The sequence below is a fragment of the Nelumbo nucifera genome, chromosome 5, assembly GCF_055504915.1.
Source record: "Nelumbo nucifera cultivar China Antique chromosome 5, China Antique-T2T, whole genome shotgun sequence".
In the NCBI taxonomy this organism is placed as follows: Eukaryota; Viridiplantae; Streptophyta; class Magnoliopsida; order Proteales; family Nelumbonaceae; genus Nelumbo; species Nelumbo nucifera.
The window spans coordinates 26,554,793-26,570,773 of NC_142653.1; the positions used below are offsets into that span (position 1 = coordinate 26,554,793).

At 40.6% G+C, this 15,981-nt stretch overlaps 1 protein-coding gene across 1 annotated transcript; it reads left to right on the plus strand.

Annotated features, from left to right (window-relative positions):
* The first annotated feature begins 2,330 nt into the window (after positions 1–2,330).
* On the plus strand, positions 2,331–8,783 carry LOC148791336 (calmodulin-like protein 12). Its single transcript, XM_088888154.1, has 4 exons — positions 2,331–2,588; positions 3,329–3,384; positions 7,614–7,797; positions 8,454–8,783. The coding sequence occupies exons 1-4, from the start codon at positions 2,331–2,333 to the stop codon at positions 8,781–8,783; spliced, it is 828 nt and encodes a 275-aa protein (XP_088744280.1).
* Positions 8,784–15,981: the final 7,198 nt, after the last annotated feature.

Here is a 15,981-nt window from a genome sequence, read left to right on the forward strand (position 1 = left end):
TCCTATGTCTCTAGCGAGTGACCGGAATCGTAGCCAACCGCTGGGTCCTCGCTGTTTCTTGTTTAATTTAGATTTCCACTCATATCTCTTTTTTAAAGCCAATTCTAGTTTCGCTTTTAATTGGGTTCGATAATGGAGAACTTGGGAAACCCGGTTATGGAAGAAGAGTGGTAGAAAATGGCGAAGGTGGTTGATTTGGACGGCAACTGGTTTATTGATTTAAACAAGTTTATTAACTTGAACACAAATAGGGTTCATTCGGAAAAGATTGTAGAGGATCCGAGACACGTGTCTATGATATTTAACGTAGATGGGAACGGGTCCATATCACTAGAAGAGTTGGAGGAGGTACTCAGAAGTGTGGGGGACGATAAGTGTTGGATCGCAGACTATAAGAAGATCATTCATGGGGTTGATTCCGATGGAGATGGGTTGGTATGTTTTGAAGAGTTCAAGAGTAGGATGATGGACACGCACTCTCCTGGTTCGTCCTCTCCAATAACATCATCACTTCAAACATTATTGAGGACATCATCAATCCCGAACTCATAAATAGTACCTTCTTAGGTTGCCAACATTCTAGGCGCAGGGTACATACCTCCCTTCCAACGTCTCGAGCTCGTGCGTCCCTTCCCCGAGCACTTGTCATACTTTATAAGGACCTTCCCAATTCGGTCCCAACTTACCTAGATCGGTCTCAAGCACCATAACTTTCTAAATTCCAAGATTGTCAACTCGGAAGTAGCGTATCTTGACTCGGGCATTACAATACCAGGCTACTAGCTTCTGGAAAACCGCAGTCTGGATATATTTTTGGGCAGTAATGATAAGGGTGATTAAGAGTTCTTAATAAAATAGAATTTGTTATGTTAGGATAGAGTTTGAGATGGAATACGATAGACTACATAGAGTCCTACATAGAGTCTAAGAGTTTGAGTTTGAACAGGTTTGTTATCTGTTTCAATCAATAAATATGAAATAATTATAACACTCATGAATGCAAATTTTCAAGCTTTCCTTGTCTTCTATCATGGTATGAGAGCCAAAAGTTTGAATCTAGAGGCCTCCTACTGTACTTCCTATGTCTCTAGCGGGTGGCCAGAATCGTAGCCACCCACCTAGTCCTCGTTGTTTCTTATTTAATTTAGATTTCCACTCGTATCACTTTTTTATTGCCAATTCTAGTTTTGCTTTTATTTGGGTTCAATAATGGAGAACTTGGGAAACCCGGCAACGGAAGAAGAGTTGTAGAAGATGGCGAAGGTGGTTGATTTGGACGGCAATTGGTTTATTGATTTAAACAAGTTTATTGACTTGAACACGAATAGGGTTCATTCGAAAAAGGTTGTAGAGGATCTGAGACAAGCGTCTATGATATTTAACGTAGATGGGAACGGATCCATATCACTAGAAGAGTTGGAGGAGGTACTCAGAAGTCTAGGGGACGACAAGTGTTTGATCGCCGATTATAAGAAAATCATTCGTGGGGTTGATTCCGATGGAGATGGGTTGGTAAGTTTTGAAGAGTTCAAGAGTATGATGATGGACATGCGCTCTCCTGGTTCGTCCTCTCCTATAACATCATCACTTCAAACATTATTGAGGACATCATCAATCCCAAACTCATAAATAGTACTTTCTTAGGTTGCCAACGTTCTAGGCGCGGGGTACCTACCTCCCTTCCAACGTCTCGAGCTCGTGCTTCCCTTCACCGAGCACTTGTCATACTCAATAAGGACCTTCCCAATTCGGCCCCAACTTACCTAGATCGGTCTTAAGCACCATAACTTTCCAAAGTCCAAGATTGTCAACTCGGAAGTAGCATTTCTTGACTCGGGCATTATAATACTAGGCTACTAGCTTTTGGTAAGCCGCAGTCCGGATATATGTATGGGTTGTTATGATAAGGGTGATTAGGAGTTCTTAATAGGATAGAATTTTGTATGTTAGGATAGAGTTTGAGATGGATTAAAAAAACTACATAGAGTCCTACATAGAGTCTAAGAGTTTGAGTTTGAATAGATTTGATATATGTTTCAATCTATAAATATGATGTAATTATGATACTCATTAATGCAAATTTTCCAGCTTTCCTTGTCTTCTATCATGGTATGAGAGCCAAAGGTTTGAATCTAAAGGACTCCCACCGTGCTACCAATGTCTATAGCGGGTGGCCGGAATAGTAGCCACACGCCGGGTCATCGCTGTTTCTTGTTTAATTTAGATTTCCATTCATATCTCTTTTTTATAGCCAATTATAGTTAATCTTTTATTTGGGTTTGATAATGGAGAATTTGGGAAACGCGGTGATGGAAGAAGATTTGTAGAACATGGCGAAGGTGGTTGATTTGGACGGCAATGGGTTTATTGATTTAAACATGATTATTGACTTGAACACGAATAGCGTTGATTTGGAAAACATTGTAGAGAATTTGAGAAACGCGCCGAGGATATTTAACGTAGATGCAAATGGGTCCATATCACTAGAAGAGTTCGATGAGGTACTCAGAAGTCTGGGAGACGATAATTGTTTGATCGCAAACTATAAGAAAATCATTCGTGGGGTTGATTCCGATGGAGATGGGTTGGTAAGTTTTGAAGAGTTCATGAGTATGATGATGGACACGTGCTCTCCAATAACGTCATCACTTCAAACAGTATTGAGGACATCATCAATCCTGAACTCATAAATAATATTTTCTTAGGTTGCCAACGTTCTAGGCACGGGGTACCTACCTCCCTTCCAACGTCTCGAGCTCGTGCGTCCTTTCACCGAGCACTTTTCATACTTTATAAGTACCTTCCCAATTCGGTCCCAACTTACCGAGATCGTTCCGAAACACCATAACTTTCTAAAGTCCAAGATTGTCAACACGGAAGTAGCGTCTCTTGACTCGGGCATTATAATACCAGGCTACTATCTTTTGGTAAGTCGCAGTCCGCATATATGTATGGGCTGTTGTGAATAGGGTGATTAGCAGTTCTTTATAAGATATAATTTGTTATGTTTTGATAGAGTTAGAGATGGATTAAAATGGACTACATAGTGTCCTCATAGAGTTTAAGAGTTTGTGTTTGAATAGGTTTAATATCTGTTTCAATCTATAAATATGATGTAATTATAAGATTAATTAATGCAATCTGACAAACTTTCCTTCTCTTCTATCATGGTATGAGAGCCAAAGGTTTGAATCTAAAAGCCTCCCATCGTGCTTCCTATGTCTCCAGATGGTGGTCGGAATCGTAGCCAACCGTCGGGTCCCCACTGCCTCTTGTTTAATTTAACTTTCCATTCATATGTTTTTTCTTTTATTCAATTCTATTTTAGATTTTACTTGGGTTGGATAATGCTGAACATGGGAAACCTGGTGACGAAGAAGAATTGTAGAAGATGGCGAATGTGATTGATTTGGACGGCAATGGGTTATTGATTTAGACATGTTTGTTGAGTTGTACACGAATAGGGTTCATTCGGAAAAAGTTGTAAAGGATCCGAGACACGCGTCTAAGATAGTTAACGTAGATGGGAATGGGTCTATATCCCTAGAAGAGTTGGAGGACGTACTCAGAAGTCTGGGGGACGATAAGTGTTTGATCCGAGACAATAAAAAATCATTCGTGGGGTTGATTCTGATGGTATGAGAGACAAAGGTTTGAAGCTAGAGGCCTCCCACCGTGGTTCCTATGTCCCTAGCGGGTGGCCGGAATCGTAGCCACCCGCTGGGTCATCGCTGTTTCTTGTTTAATTTAGATTTCCATTCATATCTCTTTTTTATAGCCAATTCTAGTTTAGCTTTTTACTTGGGTTCGATAATGGAAAATTTGGGAAACCCGGCACCAGAAAAAGATTTGTAGAACATGGCGAAGGTGGTTGATTTGCACGGCATTTGGTTTATTGATTTAAACAAGTTTATTGACTTGAACACGAATAGAGTTCATTCGGAAAAGGATGTAGAGGATCCGTGTTAGACAGTTTTGTATGCCCTTAGCTTCAATCATTTTGATGTACTTTTGTTATTTAGTGGAAATAAATAAAGTGCATGTTTGATTCATGTTGTTTGGTTTAATTCTGTGTAAAACCCTAAAACTGGACATTTGTAGAGACTCATGTTAGTTTTAAATGTTCACAGCCGTTGGATAAGTCTGGGGAGATTTATCCTGCCAAGGCTGATACTGGTGTGCCACCAAGTGTTGGGATGGCCTGTCTCAGCCATCAGGGTAAGACCCGAGGCACATACAGCATGGGATTACTTGAATCCTTGAACCGGACCAGATTTCCAGTCTTGCCCTGGACCTTGGAGATAGATGGGCAAAACTGGAAAGTTACACCTGACCCCTAGACTCGATTATGACACTTCACTAGGTGCTGGATCAGGCTGCCTTTGATATGCCAATCAGTGAGATCCTTAGTGGGGATCAAAACCTGGGTATGTTGGGGCAGTTTGAGAATTCATCTGAGTGGGTGGTCATAGTGACAGAATCAGCCACTTTGTCGGACAAAGGGTAATGATCGGGAATGCACTCTCTCTGATGGAAACCAAACTGCCGGCAGTTGATTTCAATCGTTGGAATTTTGTTTTTTTTGCAAAATTAATATATTTACATATATATGTACGGTTTCAAAATGTTTGCAAATGGTTTTAATTCCCGGGATCCATGTGAGAGGAGAGTGCGGCACTGTTCCTTGCAGCCGAGGGAGAGGTCCTCTCTTGTCGGGCAGTGCTTGATCATTAAGGGCTGAGAGGTTAAGTGTAAGACCATTTAGGATAATACCTGATGGGCTAATCTTGCACCTGCCCACAGTCCCTGGGTTTTTATAAGATGGCTTGGCCCAGGGACCACTTAATGTAAGTGTTGGGCCCATAGGGTTCATACGATGGACTCAAGGGGTTCATTGAGATTTTCAGTGAATTCGGCTGGGCCTTGTATTAAAGGCTGGGCCGAACCCATGTGGCTGGTGTGTAGATCAATGCTTGGGTCCCACGCCATACAAAGAAGCCCAACTGGGCAGCAGATTGGAAACTAATTAAACACTGAATACTTAATGGGCCAAAAGCCCATTTCGAGGTGGGCTGATATGATCACCCATCAATGGGGCGAATTTGAGATTGAAGTTAGCAAAAAGGATTGGGCTCTTAGCCTTATCCACTCTTAGAGACCAAATTCAAATCAGATTTGAATCTGGTAACCTCCTGATAAGATCAGGAGTAAGCTAACTCTATCTGGGAAAGGGATTAAGATTATCCCCTATCCAAATACTGATTTGGATTGGGATAACTCCTAATTAGGAGATTTCTTAATCAAGAAGAAATGGAGGAGATTTTCGAATGAACCAAGAGAGAGAAATCAGATTTCGATCCAAGAGGTTTTGGTAAGCAAGAAGGGTTCCTGCGAATTGAGATTAGATCTCATTCTCTCCAGAAAAGAAAACAGTTCAGCCTTTTCGTTTCTGGAAATCTCCTCCTACCGTCGCCATCTGCATTGTTGCAAGACTTGATCTTTGCAGAAAAGAAAGTCAAGAAACCAGTTCTTGACATCAGTCTTGCAAGAAAGACTGAGAGAATTCAGTGTTTAGTACATCCAGGGGATTCTTGTGAAGGATCCAGTGTGTAGGACGCACCCTGCTGGTTCTATTCCATCCACAGCTGTGTCATCTTCAGCAGGAACAGATCTTGGAGCATTCTTTGGGCGTGAACACCAACTTTGGGAGATACTGCTTCTCCGGATCAGGTATAATCCTCCCATTTATCTTTTGGTACAGATCTGGTTTGATTAGGGTTCAAGTAGATCCTTGAATATTGTATTCTAAATTCAGGGAATATGATTCCCAGTTGGGAGAAGGTAGGAAATTTTTGAAATTTGCCCCACCCATTCCGCAACCTTTATGGCGTCCATTAGATGGATCCTACCATTCTTTCAATCCGAGACACACGTCTATGCTATTCAACGTAAATGGGAACGGGTCCATATCACTAGAAGAGTTGGAGTAGGTACTCAGAAGTCTAGGGGACAATAAGTGTTTGATCACAAACTATAAGAATATCATTCGTGGGGTTGATTCCGATGGAGATGGGTTTGTAAATTTTGAAAAATTACAGAGTGTGATGAAGGACACGTGCTCCCCTGGTTCGTCCTCTCCAATAACATCATCACTTCAAACATTATTGAGGACATCATCAATCCCGAACTCATAAATAGTATTTTCTTAGGTTGCCAACGTTTTAGGCGCGGGGTAGCCACCTCCCTTCCAACGTCCCAAGCTCGTGCGTCCCTTCTCCGAGCACTTGTCATTCTTTATAAGGACCTTCCCAATTTGGTTCCAACTTACCTAGATCGGTCTCAAACACCATAACTTTCTAAAGTCCAAGATTGTCAAGTCGGATGTAGCGTATCTTGACTAGTCATTATAATACCACACTATTAGCTTTTGGTAAATTGTAGTCCGGATATATGTATGGACTGTTATGAAAAGGGTGATTGGGAGTTCTTAATAAGATAGAATTTGTTATGTTAGGATAGATTTTGAGATGGATTAAGATAGACTACATAAATTCCTACATAGAGCCTATGAATTTGAGTTTGAATAAGTTTGATATCTGTTTCAATCTATAAATATGATGTAATTATAACATTAATTAATGCAATTTTTCAAACTTTCCTTGTCTTCTATCATGGTATGAGAGCCAAAGGTTTGAATCTAGAGGCCTCTCACCGTGCTTCCTATGTCTCCAGTTGGTGGTCGGAATCGTAGCCACCCGTCGGGACCCCGCAGCCTCTTGTTTAATTTAGCTCTCCATTCATATGCTTTTTTTTAGCAAATTCTATTTTAGCTTTTATTTGGGTTGGATAATGCAGAACATGGGAAACCCGGCGACGGAAGAAGAATTGTAGAAGATGGCGAAGGTGATTGATTTGGACTGCTATGGGTTATTGATTTAAACATGTTTATTGACTTGAACACAAATTGGGTTGATTCGGTGGGTATGTTTAGAAGAGTTCAAGAGTATGATGATGGACGTGCGCTATCCAGGTTTGTCCTCTCAAATAACGTCATCACTTCAAATATAATTGAGGACATCATCAATCCCGAACTCATAAATAGTACTTTTTTTATGTTGCCAACGTTCTAGGCGCGGGGCACCTACCTCCCTTCCAACGTCCCGAGCTCGTGCGTCCTTTCACTGAGCACTTGTCATACTCTATAAGGACCTTCCCAATTCATTCCCAACTTACCTACATCGGTCTCAAGCACCATAACTTTCTAAAGTCCAAGATTGTCAACTCGGAAGTAGCGTATCTTGACTCGGGCATTATAATACCAGGCTACTAGCTTTTGGCAAACCGCAGTCTGGATATATTTTCAGGCAGTAATGATAAGGGTGATTAGGAGTTCTTAGCCACCTGTCGGGTCCCCGCTGCCTCTTGTTTAATTTAGCTTTCCATTCATATGCCTTTTTCTAGCCAAATCTATTTTTGCTTTTACTTGGGTTGGATAATGCAGAACAGGGGAAACCCGACGACGGAAGAAGAATAGTGGAAGATGGTGAAGGTGATTGATTTGGACGGCTATGGGATATTGATTTAAACATGTTTATTGACTTGAAAATGAATAGGGTTCATTTGGAAAAGGTTGTAGAGGATCCGAGACATGCATCTATGATATTTAACTTAGATGGGAACGTGTCCATAGCACTAGAAGAGTTGGAGGAGGTACTCAGAAATCTGGGGGACGATAAGTGTTTGATTGCAGACTATAAGAAGATCATTCGTGGTGTTGACTCCGATGGAGATGGGTTGGTAAATTTTGAGGAGTTCATTAGTATGATGATGGACACGCGCTCTCCTGGTTCGTCCTCTCCAATAACATCATCACTTCAAACATTATTGACGACATCATCAATCCCAACTCATAAATAGTACTTTCTTAGGTTACCAACGTTCTAGGCGCGGGGTACCTACCTCCCTTCCAACGTCTCGAGCTCATGCGTCCCAACACCGAGCACTTGCCATACTCTATAAAGACCTTCCCAATTCGGTCCCAACTTACAAAAATCAGTCTCAAGCACCATAACTTTCAAAATTCCAAGATTGTCAACTCAGAAGTAGCGACTCTTCACTCGGGCATTATAATTCCAGGCTACTGTCTTTTGGTAAGCCACAGTCCAGATTTATGTATGGACTGCTATGATAAGGTTTGAATCTAGAGGTTTGAATCCACATTTATGTATGGACTGCATTATAATTCGGGCATTATAACACTCATGAATGCAAATTTTCAAGCTTTCCTTGTCTTCTATCATGGTATGAGAGCCAAAGGTTTGAATCTAGAGGCCTCCCACCGTGCTTCCAATGTCTCTAGCAGGTGACCGGAATCGTAGCCACCCACCGGGTCATCGCTGTTTCTTGTTTAATTTAGATTTCCATTCATATCTCTTTTTTATAACCAATTCTAGTTTAGCTTTTACTTGGGTTCGGTAATGGAGAATTTGGGAAATCCGGCGCCAGAAGAAGATTTGTGGAACATGGCAAAGGTGGTTGATTTGGACGACATTGGGTTTGATGATTTAGACAAGTTTATTGACTTGAACACGAATAGCGTTGATTCGGAAAAGGTTGTAGAGAATCTGAGACACGCGTCTATGATATTTAACGTAGATGTGAATGGGTCCATATCACTAGAAGAGTTGGAGGAGGTACTCAGAAGTCTGGGGGACGATAAGTGTTTGATCGGAGATTATAAGAAGATCATTCCTGGAGTTATTCCAATGGAGATGGGTTGGTAAATTTTGAAGAGTTCAATAGTATGACAATGGACACACGCTCTCCTGGTTTGTCCTCTCCAATAATATCATCATTTCAAACATTATTGAGGACATCATCGATCCCGAACTCAAAAATAGTACTTTCTTAGGTTGCCAACGTTCTAGGCGTGGGGTACCGACCTCCCTTCCAACGTCTCGAGCTCCTGCATCCTTTCAACGAGCACTTGTCATACTCTATAAAGACCTTCCCATTTCGGTTCCATCTTACCTAGATCGGTCTCAAGCACCATAACTTTCTAAATTCCAAGATTGTCAACTCGGAAGTAACGTCTCTTGATTCGGGCATTATAACACCAGGTGACTACCTTTTGGTAAACCGCAGTCCGGATATATGTATGGGTTGTTATTTTAAGGGTGATTAGGAGTTCTTAATACGATAGATTTTGTTATGTTAGGATAGAGTTTGAGATGGATTAAGATATACTACATGGAGTCTTACATAGAGTCTAAGAGTTTGAGTTTGAATAGGTTTGATATCTGTTCAATCTATAAATATGATGTAATTATAACATTAATTAATGCAATTTTCCAAACTTTCCTTGTCTTCTATCTTGGTATGAGAGCCAAAGGTTTGAATCTAGAGGCCTCCCACCGTGCTTCCTGTGTCTCCAGCTGGTGGTCGGAATCTTAGCCACCTGTCGGGTTGATTCCGATGGAGATGGGTTGGTATGTTTTGAAGAGTTCAAGAATATGATGATGGACATGCGCTCTCCTGGTTCGTTCTCTCCTATAACATCATCACTTCAAACATTATTGAGGACATCATCAATCCAAAACTCATAAATAATACTTTCTTAGGTTGCCAACGTTCTAGGCGCGGGGTACCTACCTCCCTTCCAACATCTCGAGCTCGTGCTTCCCTTCACCGAGCACTTGTCATACTCTATAAGGACCTTCCCAATTCGGTCCCAACTTACCTAGATCGGTCTTAAGCACCATAACTTTCCAAAGTCCAAGATTGTCAACTCGGAAGTAGCATTTCTTGACTCGGGCATTATAATACTAGGCTACTAGCTTTTCGTAAGCCGCGGTCCGGATATATGTATGGGTTGTTATGATAAGGGTGATTAGGAGTTCTTAATAAGATAGAATTTTTTTTGTTAAGATAGAGTTTGAGATGGATTAAGATAGACTACATAGAATCCTACATAGAGTCTAAGAGTTTGAGTTTGAATAGGTTTGATTTCTGTTTCAATCTATAAATATTATGTAATTATAACACTCATTAATGCAAATTTTCAAACTTTCCTTCTCTTCTATCATGGTATGAGAGCCAGAGGTTTGAATCTAGAGGCCTCCCACCGTGCTTCCTATGTCTCTAGCGGGTGGTCGGAATCATAGCCACCCCCCGGGTCTTTGCTATTTCTTGTTTAATTTAGATTTCCACTCATATGTCTTTTTTATAGCCAATTGTAGTTTAGCTTTTACTTGGGTTCGATAATGGAGAACTTGGGATACCCGGCGATGGAAGAAGAGTTGTAGAAGATGGCGAAGGTGGTTGATTTGGACAGCAATTGGTTTATTGATTTAAACAAGTTCATTGACTTGAACATGAATAGGGTTCATTCGGAAAAGGTTGTAGAGAATCCGAGACACGCGTCTATGATATTTAACGTAGATGGGAACGGGGCCATATCACTAAAAGAGTTGGAGAGGTACTCAGAAGTCTGGGGGATGATAAGTGTTTGATCGCAGACTATAAAAGATCATTCGTGGGGTTGATTCCGATGGAGATGGGTTGGTAAGTTTTGAAGAGTTCAAGAGTATGATGATGGACACATGCTCTCCAGGTTCGTCCTCTCAAATAACGTCATCACTTCATACATTATTGAGGACATCATCAATCCCGAACTCATAAATAATATTTTCTTAGGTTGCCAACGTTCTAGGCACGGGGTTCCTACCTCCCTTCCAACGTCTCGAGCTCGTGCGTCCTTTCACCGAGCACTTGTCATACTTTATAAGTACCTTCCCAATTCGGTCCCAACTTACCTAGATCGTTCTGAAACACCATAACTTCTAAAGTCCAAGATTGTCAACTCGGAAGTAGCGCCTCTTGACTCGGGCATTATAATACCAGGCTACTAGCTTTTGGTAAGCCGTAGTCTGGATATATGTATGAGCTGTTATGATAAGGGCGAATAGGAGTTCTTAATAAGATAGAATTTGTTATGTTAACATAGAGTTTGAGATGGATTAAGAAAAACTACATAGAGTCCTACATAGAGTCTAAGAGTTTGAGTTTGAATAGATTTGATATCTGTTTCAATCTATAAATATGATGTAATTATAATACTCATTAATGCAAATTTTCCAGCTTTCCTTGTCTTCTATCATGGTATGAGAGCCAAAGGTTTGAATCAAGAGGACTCCCACCGTGCTTCCAATGTCTATAGCGGGTGGCCGGAATAGTTGCCACACACTGGGTCATCGCTGTTTCTTGTTTAATTTAGATTTTCATTCATATATATTTTTCATAGCCAATTATAGTTAATCTTTAATTTGGGTTTGATAATGGAGAATTTGGGAAACGCGGTGACGGAAGAAGATTTGTAGAACATGACGAAGGTGGTTGATTTGGACGGCAATGGGTTTATTGATTTAAACAAGATTATTGACTTGAACACGAATAGCGTTGATTCGGAAAAGATTGTAGAGAATCTGAGAAACGCGCCTATGATATTTAACGTAGATGCGAATGGGTCCATATCACTAGAAGAGTTGGAGGAGGTACTCAGAAGTCTGGGGGACGATAATTGTTTGATCGCAAATATAAGAAGATCATTCGTGGGGTTGATTCCGATGGAGATGGGTTGGTAAATTTTTAAAAGTTCAATAATATGATGATGGACACGCGCTCTTTGGGTTCGTCCTCTCCAATAACATCATCACTTCAAACAATATTGAGGACATCATCAATCCCGAACTCATAAATAATGCTTTCTTAGGTTGCCAACATTCTAGGCGCGGGGTACCTACCTCCCTTCCAACGTCTCGAGCTCGTGCGTCCCTTCACCGAGCACTTGTCATACTCTATAAGTACCTTCCCAAGTTGGTCCCAATTTTCCTAGATCGGTCTCAAGCACCATAACTTTCTAAAGTCCAAGATTGTCAAGTCGGAAGTAGCGTCTCTTGACTCGAGCATTATAATACCAGGCTACTAGCTTTTGGTAAGTCGCAATCCGCATATATGTATGGGCTGTTGTGATTAGGGTGATTAACAGTTCTTTATAAGATAGAATTTGTTATGTTTTGATAGAGTTAGAGATTGATTAAAATAGACTACATAGTGTCCTCATAGAGTTTAAGAGTTTGTGTTTGAATAGGTTTAATATCTGTTTCAATCTATAAATATGATGTAATTATAAGATTAATTAATGCAATCTGACAAACATTCCTTCTCTTCTATCATGGTATGATAGCCAAAGGTTTGAATCTAAAAGCCTCCCATCGTGCTTCCTATGTCTCCAGCTAGTGGTTGGAACCGCAGCCAACCATCGGGTCCCTACTGCCTCTTGTTTAATTTAACTTTCCATTCATATGCCTTTTTTTTCAGCCAATTCTATTTTAGCTTTTACTTGGGTTGGATAATGCTGAACATGGGAAACCTGGCGACGAAGAAGAATTGTAGAAGATGGCGAATGTGATTGATTTGGACGGCAATGGGTTATTGATTTAAACATGTTTATTGAGTTGTACACGAATAGGGTTCATTCGAAAAAATTTGTAAAGGATCCGAGACACGCGTCTAAGATAGTTAACGTAGATGGGAACGGGTCTATATCACTAGAAGAGTTGGAGGACGTACTCACAAGTCTGGGGGACGATAAGTGTTTGATCGGAGACTATAAAAATTCATTCGTGGGGTTGATTCTGATGGTATGAGAGACAAAGGTTTGAAGCTAGAGGCCTCCCACCGTGGTTCCTATGTCCCTAGCGGGTGGCCGGAATCGTAGCCACCCGCCGGGTCATCGTTGTTTCTTGTTTAATTTAGATTTCCATTCATATCTCTTTTTTATAGCCAATTCTAGTTTAGCTTTTTACTTGGGTTCGATAATGGAAAATTTGGGAAACCCGGCACCAGAAAAAGATTTGTAGAACATGGCGAAGGTGGTTGATTTGCACGGCATTTGGTTTATTGATTTAAACAAGTTCATTGACTTGAACACGAATAGAGTTCATTCGGAAAAGGATGTAGAGGATCCGAGACACACGTCTATGATATTTAACGTAAATGGGAACGGGTCCATATCACTAGAAGAGTTGGAGTAGGTACTCAGAAGTCTGGGGGACAATAAGTGTTTGATCACAAACTATAAGAAGACCATTCGTGGGGTTGATTCCGATGGAGATGGGTTTGTAAATTTTGAAAAATTACAGAGTGTGATGAAGCACACGCGCTCCCCTGGTTCGACCTCTCCAATAACATCATCACTTCAAACATTATTGAGGACATCATCAATCCCGAACTCATAAATAGTATTTTCTTAGGTTGCCAACGTTTTAGGCGCGGGGTACCTACCTCCCTTCCAATGTCCCAACCTCGTGCGTCCCTTCTCTGAGCACTTGTCAAACTTTATAAGGACCTTCCCAATTCGGTTCCAACTTACCTAGATCGGCCTCAAACACCATAACTTTCTAAAGTCCAAGATTGTCAAGTCGGAAGTAGCGTATCTTGACTCAGGCGTTATAATGCCACACTATTAGCTTTTGGTAAATTGTAGTCCGGATATATGTATGGACTGTTATGAAAATGGTGATTAGGAGTTCTTAATAAGATAGAATTTGTTATGTTAGGATAGATTTTGAGATGGATTAAGATAGACTACATAAATTCCTACATAGAATCTATGAATTTGAGTTTGAATAAGTTTGATATCTGTTTCAATCTATAAATATGATGTAATTATAACATTAATTAATGCAATTTTTCAAACTTTCCTTGTCTTCTATCATGGTATGAGAGCCAAAGCTTGAATCTAGAGGCCTCCCACTGTGCTTCCTATGTCTCCAGTTGGTGGTCGGAATCGTAGCCACTCGTCGGGATCCCGTAGCCTCCTGTTTAATTTAGCTCTCCATTCATATGCTTTTTTTAGCTAATTCTTTTTTAGCTTTTATTTGGGTTGGATAATGCAGAACATGGGAAACCCGGCGACGGAAGAAGAATTGTAGAAGATGACGAAGGTGATTGATTTGGACTGCTATGGGTTATTGATTTAAACATGTTTATTGACTTGAACACAAATTGGGTTGATTGGGTGGGTATGTTTAGAAGAGTTCAAGAGTATGATGATGGACACGCGCTCTCCAGGTTCGTCCTCTCAAATAACGTCATCACTTCAAATATAATTGAGGACATCATCAATCCCGAACTCATAAATAGGACTTTTGTTAAGTTGCCAACGTTCTAGGCGCGGGGCACCTACCTCCCTTCCAACGTCCCGAGCTCGTGCGTCCTTTCACTGAGCACTTGTCATACTCTACAAGGACCTTCCCAATTCATTCCCAACTTACCTAGATCGGTCTCAAGCACCATAACTTTCTAAAGTCCAAGATTGTCAACTCGGAAATAGCGTATCTTGACTCGGGCATTATAATACCAAGCTATTAGCTTTTGGCAAACCGCAGTCTTGATATATTTTTGGGCAGTAATGATAAGGGTGATTAGGAGTTCTTAATAAAATAGAATTTGTTATGTTAGGATAGAGTTTGAGATGGATTACGATGGACTACATAGAGTCTAAGAGTTTGAGTTTGAATTGGTTTGTTATCTGTTTCAATCAATAAATATGAAGTAATTATAACACTCATGAATGCAAATTTTCAAGCTTTCCTTGTCTTTATCATGGTATGAGAGCCAAAGGTTTGAATCTAGAGGCATCCCATCGTGCATCCTATGTCTATAGCGGGTGGCCGGATTCGTAGCCACCCGACGGGTTATCGTTGTTTCTTGTTTAATTTAGATTTTCATTCATATCTCTTTTTTATAGTCATTTCTAGTTTAGCTTTTACTTGGGTTAGATAATGGAGAATTTGGGAAACCTGGCACCGGAAGAAGATTTGTAGAACATGGCGAAGGTGGTTGAATTGGATGACAATGAGTTTGATGATTTAAACAAGTTTATTAACTTGAACACGAATAGCGTTGATTCGGAAAAAGTTGTGGCGAATCTGAGACACACGTCTATGATAGTTAATGTAGATGCAAACGGGTCCATATCACTAGAAGAGTTGGAGGAGGTACTCAGAAGTCTGGAGGACGATAAGTGTTTGATCGCAGACTATAAGATCATTCGTGGGGTTGATTCTGATTGAGATGGGTTGGTAAATTTTGAAGAGTTCAATAGTATGAGGATGAACACGCGCTCTCGTGGTTCCTCCTCTCCAATAACATCATCACTTCAAACATTCTTGAGGACATCATCAATCCCGTACTCATAAATAGTACTGTTTTAGGTTGCCAACGTGCTAGGCGCGGGGTACCTACCTCCCTTCCAACGTCTCGAGCTCGTGCGTCCCTTCACCGAGTAGTTGTCATAGTCTATAAGGACCTTCCCAATTCGGTCCCAACTTACCTAGATCGGTCTCAAGCACCATAACTTTCCAAAGTCCAAGATTGTCAATTCGGAAGTGGCATTTCTTGACTCGGGCATTATAATACTAGGCTACTAGCTTTTGTTAAGCCGCAGTCCGGATATATGTATGGGTTGTTATGATAAGGGTGATTAGGAGTTCTTAATAAGATAGAATTTTTTATGTTAGGATAAAGTTTGAGATGGATTAAGATAGACTACCTAGAATCCTACATAGAGTCTAAGAGTTTGAATTTGAATAGGTTTGATTTCTGTTTCAATTTATAAATATTATGTAATTATAACACTCATTAATGCAAATTTTCAAACTTTCCTTCTCTTCTATCATGGTATGAGAGCCAAAGGTTTGAATCTAGAGGCCTCCCACCGTGCTTCCTATCTCTCTAGCGGGTGGTCGGAATCGTACCCACCCCCCGGGTCCTTGCTGTTTCTTGTTTAATTTAGATTTCCACTCATATCTCTTTTTTATAGCCAATTGTAGTTTAGCTTTTACTTGGGTTCGATAATGGAGAACTTGGGAAACCCGGCGATGGAAGAAGAGTTGTAGAAGATGGCGAAGGTGGTTG